This window comes from Ruditapes philippinarum, unplaced genomic scaffold (assembly GCF_026571515.1).
Source record: "Ruditapes philippinarum isolate M1 unplaced genomic scaffold, ASM2657151v2 ctg67_1_1_1_1, whole genome shotgun sequence".
NCBI classification, from domain to species: Eukaryota; Metazoa; Mollusca; class Bivalvia; order Venerida; family Veneridae; genus Ruditapes; species Ruditapes philippinarum.
Genome location: NW_026859561.1, coordinates 502,659 through 513,180, shown reverse-complemented (window position 1 = coordinate 513,180; position 10,522 = coordinate 502,659). Strand labels below are relative to the sequence as shown.

The following is a 10,522-nucleotide window of genomic DNA, read 5'->3' as shown; positions in this document are numbered from 1 at the left end:
TGTGTCCATAGGACACGGGTGCCCCCACCGCGCCACTGTTCTGTCAATCTTTTTACTAAGTCAAGGGAAATAACTCTACAAATACTGGATAAATCCACAAGCGAAACCCCAGGTGCAAATCTAAAATATGCTGAGCAACCTGCCCATAAGGTTTAATGACTATGTCAAATCCTTTTTGAGAAACTTGCGACACAAGTTGAAAATTGCAAAAATTTTCTAAGTGAAGGGCAATAACTCTAAAAATACTAAATAAATCCAGACGAAAATACCTGGTGCACAACTGCACATGCTGATCAATATTCCTGTAAAGTTACATGACTCTAGGTCAAATACTTTTTGAGTTACGTGCGACACATGTTGAAAATTGGCAAATTTTACTAAGTCAAGGGCAATAACTCTGAAAATACTAATAATATCCAGATGAAAATACCCAGATGCACAACTACACATGCTGATCAACATTCCTGTAAAGTTTCATGACTCTATGTCAAATACTTTTTGAGTTACGTGCGACACAAGTTGAAAATTGCAAAATTTTACTAAGTCAAGGGCAATAACTCTGAAAATACTAAGAATATCCACACGAAAATACCCAGGTGCACAACTACACATGCTGATCAACATTCCTGTAAAGTTTCATGACTCAAGGTCAAATACTTTTTGAGTTACATGCGACACAAGTTGAAAATTGCAAAATTTTACTAAGTCAAGGGCAATAACTCTGAAAATACTAAAAATATCCACACGAAAATACCCAGGTGCACAACTACACATGCTGATCAACATTCCTGTAAAGTTTCATGACTCAAGGTCAAATACTTTTTGAGTTACATGCGACACAAGTTGAAAATTGCAAAATTTTACTAAGTCAAGGGCAATAACTCTGAAAATACTAAAAATAGCCAGACGAAAATACCCAGGTGCACAACTACACATGCTGATCAACATTCCTGTAAAGTTTCATGACTCTAGGTCAAATACTTTTTGAGTTAATTGCGACACAAGTTGAAAATTGCAAAATTTTACTAAGTCAAGGGCAATAACTCTGAAAATACTAAAAATATCCAGACAAAAATACCCAGGTGCACAACTACACATGCTGATCAACATTCCTGTAAAGTTTCATGACTCTAGGTCAAATACTTTTTGAGTTACATGCGACACAAATTGAAAATTGCAAAATTTTACTAAGTCAAGGGCAATAACTCTGAAAATACTAAAAATATCCAGACGAAAATACTCAGGTGCACAACTACACATGCTGATCAACATTCCTGTAAACTTTCATGACTCTAGGTCAAATACATTTTGAGTTACGTGCGACACAAAAGTGAACGGACGGACGGACGGACAAGGGTAAATCTAAATGCCCGCCACTAACGTGGGGGCACAAAAAGATAAATCACATTTTATTATATAAACTTACTTTATTATAATAGCTAAATTGACGACAAAATGTTAGCAAAATGAATACAATGTTATCAAATTTGGCGAACAGAAAATTAAGCCTGGCAAGGTATAAATTCTGGTGGATCTTCTCTTTAGAAGATAAGAATGTGTGGAAGTCAGTATGACCAGTTTGTCAGCACATAAGAATAACTTATTCCCTGTGCAATTATCTATTTCCCTCACACATATACTACCAGAGTTTGCTTATTTTTGTTGAGAAATGACCAGGCTGTATAAAACTTCAATATCAGTTTTTATTACTCAAACTTGATTAAAGGGGACTTAAGAATATCATGTATACTTCATTGCAATAATTATAATTTATATATGATACATAAAATAATTATTTTTCATAAATTAATGTTTTCCAATTATACAAAGAACTTTACATTTCTACTAACAACAAAAGCTGTCCGTACGACAGCCCCCCCCCCCCGAATTTTCTCAGTACTTGACAGGTCACGTAAGAAAATGGGCATATCTCGGTAATAGGTGGTCATTCAGAGTTATGGGGCATGTGTCATCAGAGAGAACAAGTCTGTGAAGTTTCCCCATACCCTCCTGTAGTATTGTATAAGAGATACCAACTTGCATGCAAAAACTTAACCAGTGCGACGGCGACGCTGACGCCGAGATCGACGTCGTGGTAAGTGCGAGTGTATAACAGCTCTCCGTATTCTTCAGATAGTCTAGCTAAAATTAAGGAAGGGTAATACACTTTTTTAACAAAAATTCACACAGAAGAAAAGAAATAATTTAATCGTTAACAATATGCAAAGAAAACAAAACATGTAACCGTTTTAAGTTTAGTGTAAAAATATTTGAATTCTGCAATAATGAAAAATTACAAAGGCATATTGTTTTAGAGATGAGAATTATAACAAGGTTGGGCTTCTAAGTGAGGATCGGTGTCATCTCCTTTTCCTGAAGACCCAGTGAGTGTAGTTAAATTATTAGTCATACTATCAGACCTTAGTTGCCTGTGATCAACTTCAGAATTCATTTGAACGATTTCATTTTTAGAAATTGAAAACCCAATATCTGAATTCACAATATTGGCACTTCCAATTGATGTCAACGTTCTTGAATTACCAAAATAATTGCCTGTAGTGAGCTGCTGACCAATGTTTACCAATCCATGACTAGCATGTAATGGCATGAGACCCGAGTTGAAATCTCCAAATGCCTGTTGCGTGGCTGTAACAAATTTTCTTTTACAATTCTCACCAGCAAGTACATTATCTGAGGTATCAGATGTAATTATCTCCCCTTCTACTGGTTTATACTGCATTGAAGATAAGTCTAGACCTTCGTTTTGCTCAAATCGTAAGTTCTTTTGATCTTCATACAAATTTGACTTGTCATGTGTTGTCATATTATGATCTTGTAACAGTTTAGCAGACCTAAAATTAAGACCACATTTGCTACAAACATGTCTTTTATTTTTCAATGAGCCACCATGAATTTTAATATGCATCCGTAAATTTGCTGGATCAGTAAATGCATTTTCACAAAATCGACACTTGTGTCTTTTTATACCTGCATGCATGTCCATGTGAATTCTAAATGTTAATCCTTTTGCAAAAATCTTGCCGCACTGTTTACATTTCCTGCATAATGGCCTTTCGTGTGCAAGATCTACTTCAGCATGCATGTTCTTTATGTGTGTCATCATTGATGACTGAGTTCTGAATCTGATTTCACAATATCGACATTTCCATCTCTGATATTCCCGGAAATGAGTAAGGCGGTGATTCCTTAATGACGAACGTCGTAAAAAATATTCCCCACACATATCACATATAAACTTTCGTTCTTTAGTATGGACATTTTCATGCATCTTCAATACTTCATTCCTTTTGAATGCTGCGTCACAAAACCTGCACTTGTAATCTCTCTTCTCATTATGAGTAATCAGGTGATTTTTAAGATGATGTTTGGTCAAAAATGCTTTTTCACAAATTTGGCAAACAAAATTCCTTTCATCTAAATGTTTTGATTTTTTGTGCAGATTAAGACCTTTTCTGCTGCTATAAGACTTGCCACATTTGTCACACTGTACAAAGTTCGAGCCATCATGAAGCTTCATATGCTCTTTCCAATGTGAAATATTGACATATTCCCTTGGACAAACATTGCATTTATATCTGACACTACTTTCATCATGAGTTTTTAAGTGATTTGTAAGTTGATGCATGAAAAAGTAACTGCAGCTACATTTGTCACAGAAAAATTGCTTAGGACCATGTCTTTTCATATGCTGTCTGAGTAATGACTGACGAGTGAACGACGAGCTGCAAATCTCACAGTTTACCAGTTTTGGCCCATGAGAAATTTTCTTGTGATAATTAAGTCGACCAATGCAATCATATACTCTGTCACAAATGTCACAAACATGAGAGGAACTGTGAGACACTTGGTGTATTTCCAAGTCTTCTTTCTTCTCGAACATTTTCAAGCATGTTTTACACATGTGTGGTAACTTTTTATGCTGCTTTGTATGTCTCCATAGTGATTTCTTGACTTTAAATGATTTGTCACACAGAGAACAAGTTAACTGATTCATAATTACATGGGTTTGTGTATGTTCAATTATACCATTATATCTCTCAGTTGAATACGAACAAATATTACAAAGGTATCTGGTACTTGTGTTATCTGAAGTTTTTTCATACATATCGCGTCTTGGTCCCGATGTTTCATTTCCTTCGTTATTAGTATACAAGAGTTGTTTAATATTCTTTTCATGACTTTCTAGTTTTTCAAGCCCTTTATACTGAATCTGTTCGTGTATATATTTCTCGTGGGATGACAGCCCTGCTTTACTTTTAAATGATTTTCTACATATTCTACATGTAAATCTTGTTTGATGTCCAACTTTATTTTCAGTCAAATTTTTATATTTTGTCTTGTCAATATCATCTATAGCTTTTATATTGCGATCTGGGGACAAGATTGAAACATTTTTTCCGAATGTTTTATCTAGAGCACTTCCGTCTGCTAATTTCTCAAGCTTTGCATAGTAAGTTTTACTTCCTGTTTCACCTTTAACGTGGGTTATTTTTTCTTCTTCATTTTTAGAAAGACAATCACTGTCACATTCAGTAGATTCACTTAAAGAATCTTTACAGATGCTTATTTTCTCACACATTGCATTATCACAATTTTCGGTTAAAGAGTGTTCTTCACTATTTACAACATTATTTTCCGACTTGTTTCCCTTATTGTCATAGCCATTGCCTTTCATATACACTACACAAAAGTCGCGGAACATGGTCGCTACAGAAGGGTTCTGTGCGAAAAATAATGAACCTATAGAAGAACCAAATGTTGAAACTTCTCCAGTATCTCTATTTATGACAATCACAGCTGTGTCACACATGTTTTTGTCTAATAATTCACACATACACTCGATTTCCGTCGTTACGTCTTTTGAACTGTTTATATCCATAACTGCTTTCTTTTATAAAATACTGTTCAAAACTTACTTATCTTAAGTACTTTCTTCAAACATTTGTTTGTTTTTTCATTGTTGAATTGAATAATTACATGCGTCTAAAGTTTCTGGACAACTTAAACGACACTATCTATATAATCTGTTAACCTGTACACATGGCGTGATATTATCAAAGGGAAGTAACTTAAGCAAGTAATGTATAATATCCGTTCACACCGTTCTGAATCCGTGCGTAAAATTGTATCAAAACTCTCGCTATATTTTCAATTGCTGTATCTTTATATCATCAAAATTTATGTCAGATTTATTGGACTATATTTAGATAACATTTACTTACTCAAACCTGCTACATATTTATATGCGGCAAAATAATAGAATATTATGGCCGGGAAATTATATTGAAAACAAACAGTCAAAACTCTGGAAAGCAGCTTTAAATATCATTTATATTCGGGTATACAAATTTTATTAGTACTGGTACGTTGCCAGTCTCAAATTTCCTCTCCTTCGATCGTTGAATAAGGACATTGAACGTAATAGGAAGAATACACAGAACAGATACGGTATTTCCTATTTCAATCTAACTTATGTTTAAAAAAACTAAACATGTAAACAAATACAAAAAAAATGTAGTATGTAAATATCGGGATTTGTTTAGTTAATTTCATAATATCATGTACAAGTCCACTTAAATGAATTAAATTAATAGATAAAAAGTAAAAAGTACATTATTGATATATGATATGAACTATTATGTTTTTAGAAATCGAAAGTACATAGATGCCATTTGTATGTTTTGTATGTAAGGTCAAAATTGATTTATTTCACAGACTGACTAAGCATAACCTTTCACAAGTAGCCATAAGCTGATGTTCACGAGTGGAAGATATACTGAATACCTGTTCACGATATTTCAGATTTAGTTTTAACTGGTTGACGTGCAATGGGCGTTCTTAAACTGATTCTGATTGTCAGGCATATTTTTCAATAATAATTGTGCCGAAATTAACTAATTTTCCGTTGCATGCTATGTTTTTGCCACGTGGCAGAACTACTTGACTCCAAGATGATTACGAATAATCGTCGATTTGTTCGATTGGCACGTTGTAATAATATATCGTCTTAAATAAATGCTTTTATGCCAATCAAAATTCTTTATTCTTTTTATAAAGAAACGAAAAGAGTCGGTCAGTCCACCTATCAAACCGCTCAACCGACTCTTTTCGGCTACTGCCTACTTCCCATATATCTCTTTTCGACAAAATGATTAACGTATTAAAATTGACGTACCAAAAATTGATTGATTAAGATAAAAAAATAAATAAATGACAATCAATTGAATGGTTTGCACTCTATAAAACTTTAAAGGTTTGTTCTTTTATTCATTTCAAGTTAGTGCACATTTGTTACTTTTATAAATTAAAAAAAATGTTCTCCTTTGATACATCAAATTATTATGCATGGCTGTCATTTCAAAGATAAGTAGATAAGTACATGTGTACTTTAGCATGAAGGAAAGTGTATGAAAGCACGTGATAATACTTAGCATTAATTCGTGGCCACGTGATTAAGGATATGTAATTTAGAAAAGATCTCCCATACTCTATTGGCCTAAGAAAAATCAAAGCATGGATGCATTGAGATATTTACTCTTGAACTATCTGTACAATCTGCCAGTTTAAACAGTACTCCATGATGCACCACCATTCATAGCATGCATATAGAACATGTACCCACTTCAATATTTTCATCAGTTGTATAGATGATATAAGATACAATACATGTACTATAATTAACACATTTTTTAAACGCGGTCATAGTCGCAAACTTGCAATCCCTATGTTTATAAAACACTTTGCATAACACACTGTAAATATTAGCTCGTTAGAGCTCATTTGACCTTAGTTTAGACATCTGGGTTAGCAACCTATATTTTACCCCCATACGTTGATTCTTTGAAAACTATGCCCAATAAAACAAAAGTCCGCTTGAAGCATCGATACATTTACTTAGCAATATTGAAGTATAAAATCAAAGTGCTGAGTACAGACATGGGTTGGCTATCTGTTACGTTATGCTTCTTTCAGCACATCAAGTAACGGTAATATGTTTTTATCAGCATGATAATCATAACAGTTACACAGTATACACTGCTTTGAGATGAAATGGGAAAATATTTTTAACGTAACATTAATTCGACATTTTAAACGACTGTGTCTTTGACCATTTCAATTTACTAAACCGGAACAAATTCCTGTTGTTTTGAAAATGCAATAAAATAGAAAGAATATATTAATGTCTAGACAAAACATCAACATTATTCAACAATTTGTATGAAAAATACATGTCTTGAAATAGCTGAGACGTAGAATGTTACAAAATTGTCTCTCCAATACTATACAATGCGATATTCAGCCTAGCTAGATAAGCATACTCCACACAGCGATGACTCTCTTTCATCAGTACAGTAGCAAAGTGCGGAGACATGTTCGTAATAGTTTTGTAAAAGTAGCCTTGTTGGAACCATTTGCAAAGGCGTATGCTGACTTGGATGAGTTTAGGTTTCGAGCTGGTTGCCTTGGTAACGACAAACAGAGTATAGGCTGCACCATCTCGCAAAAACTTTTCCTATGGTCTAGCGATCAATCGCCTAAACAACTAAACAATCATAAACGGAAGCCTTTCTGAATTTATATTTCTTCATTTTTTAAAGCCGATATTGAGGAACTGATGAAAACACTCTTATTTATCTGATCTTTCCTATTTTAGACATTTTATACATTAAATCGAATACAAATTCTAATTATTATTTTCTTTTTATAATGCCTGCATATATAATTTACATCATTCGTATTAACAGTCGAATATTCGAAATATGATAATCCGAAAATTGTGATTATAGACACTAAACATATAAATAAAAGCTTTCAATTTTCATTTAGATATAAAGTGCATTAAAATATTTCCATTAGGGCATCTGTCTGTCAACCTAGGGGACGTGGATTAGAGTCCTACTAGACCACCGGCATGCTTCTCATATCACACCAGTATTAGTAACTCGAGAGTGGTTTAAAATCTGCATTGAAGCTTCAACGTGGATACATGTATTTTCATGTTGTTTAATCTGAACTTCATTTTACGCTTAAGTAGATATTCTTGTTTTTCGCCATCGTTTTGATTATTGTGGAAGTCTCATATTTGAATCCTGAAATTGACATCATTTTCTATATCTTTCACTCTTTTTTTTATTTTTATATATCTAGTTATTTTAACACAGTACAAAAACATGATAGATAGTCTTAATTATTCAACTACTTCATGTAATACACTGAAATACACAGAACTACTTATACAATACATATAGGCGGCTATTTACAAAATACTTTCCTATCAAACATTGTACCAGGTTCGAAGAGTTACCTAACGTATCACTTTATTTGTAATGAACAAAACGCTTAATGCATTTTCTAAAGCTTTGATTGTCTCGCGTGCCAAAATGACACTGATTATTATTTCACTTCAACTATTTAAATGGTATAATACTGTAATATTTGGTTAGTTAATATTCATTATGCTGACAAGTACACGGAATTCTGATTTTGTCTATAAGAAGTGCAAATGAAATGACACGTTCTGTAGTGGTATATGAATTACTTAAATATGAATGCACTATGAAACACTAAATAAATGGAAAGTTAAAGGTGAATGATTGGAGTTAATGGTGTTCAATAAGGAATTATGAACTGCATCAACACGGACTCTAAGAGAAACCGGATACCCGGACAATGTTTACGATTGTTTGACCTATTGGGGAATCTCATTGACTTGCGGTCATGATAATTTTTTAAGTAAACGAATAGGTTTTGAGTAAATTAATGGATAACATTCATGTATGCATATGCTAATTTTGATTACCGCAGCAAATAAAGGTTAAAATGTTACGAAGAATTGATTTAATGCTTCTAAAGTTTGTACGTTTTTTATTTACAATTTTTTAAAACCAAATTCTTTGAACAAAATCGGGACCTTACTCATTGTTTATTATAATTTGTATGTTTGTTTAACGAGCAGAAAAAAGAAGCTACGGAGTGGAATATAAGAAAATATTAGTGTTTCATTTTAGTGGATTTTAATAGAGCACCAACTTTAAAGAATCATACGCACGCGCTTCATACGTGAAAATTATGTCACCAAGAGATTGAAAAACGTCAGCACGCAATGCGGTGTGACCAATAACATATATTTTTGTGTGATAAAAACTACGTGATTTGTTTTTTCCCTTTATTTGTTGAGTTTCATACTCGCTGTTACCGTAAACATCAAACTGTTGACTGAAAGGATTGATAAAATCAGGAGGGGGAACTTTTTAAACAATGGATTGTTGACCTATACAAAATGTTAACCCGCAGAATATACATTTTATGTACATATTATGCCATTGTCTTCTTATAATCTTAATGATCAACATTATTTTTTGTCCAATCACATTGTAGTATTTTTCAAATTTCTGCTAAGTCTAACTTTGGTTAATGTGTACTAACTAAATAAAATTTACTTAATCTGCCGTCTAACCTGAGTCTAACAAATTTCAATAATGCATTATATTAGGGAGGAGTTAGAGGTGTGATTTGCACTCTGAATTGTAAAATATCTAGGTTAGCAAAACAATGCCAACGTAAAAAACAATTAAGCGAGGTCAGATGTTTCTAAATGTGAGGATACAATCAATTAATTTATTACATAGATAATACATGTGGGGCATGCAGAGACAAATGTTTTTTTTATATCCTTTTAAAAATGCCTGTTATAAATTGCTGTTTTAAACTTCTTTTTTTCTAGAAAAAGTAACCACAACATAATTTTCTTTCAGTTGATAGGAATAAACTGCATTAACAATCCTTGATATTAAGAATACAATGATTATAAATACATTTTTTGACTGGAAAACTCATGGTAAATGAACCCCCTCCACCTGTAAACCTAGATTGGCACACAAAAAGCTGTTTTTCAAATGAGCAAATCAATAGGGATTTTAAATGTTAGTGAATAACTTAAAGCTAATAATGAATTTGTATAAATTATTAATCTAATGCATTTTCTCACATTTTCCATTTATTTATAAAGGATGTACACATTTCATTAACTCCATTGTTTTTACCTAATTGCATCATTTTCCTCGCTGTTTTTTTTTCAGCATGATAGTCTTACTGTAGATAAAGGTATAAATTCTGTGACATTTCAGTAAAAAAATGTGCCTGATTATTTGTTGAAAGGGCCATTTATTAGCTTATCTAAATGTGATATGTTAGAAACTTGACAAGGTGTAGACATTTTGTAGAGCGAATGGGCGGAGCTATCGATGATTTAGTGAAATGCCTTTTTTTGGTTAAAAAAATAATGTTGATCATTAAATAGGTTAATGTTTAATAATATGCATTAACAAAAATAATTGGTCGCCTGCCTGCGACAGGCTTGACCAATTATTTTTGTTAATACATATTATTAAACACTAACCTATACATAATTCTAATTCTAATTTTAAAATCGACGGATGCATTTAAAATTTAAATTTAGCTGTTGAATTATTCCTTTGTTTCCTGTCGCTTAAATTAAAAA

The 10,522-nt window shown here is 32.8% G+C and overlaps 1 protein-coding gene across 1 annotated transcript; it reads right to left on the bottom strand.

The window, feature by feature from the left end:
- Nucleotides 1-2,192: 2,192 nt before the first annotated feature.
- Nucleotides 2,193-5,074, bottom strand: LOC132756977 (zinc finger protein 724-like). Its single transcript, XM_060748120.1, has one exon. The coding sequence runs from the start codon at nucleotides 4,898-4,900 to the stop codon at nucleotides 2,312-2,314; it is 2,589 nt and encodes an 862-aa protein (XP_060604103.1). The 5' UTR covers nucleotides 4,901-5,074; the 3' UTR covers nucleotides 2,193-2,311.
- Between the last annotated feature and the right edge of the window lie 5,448 nt (nucleotides 5,075-10,522).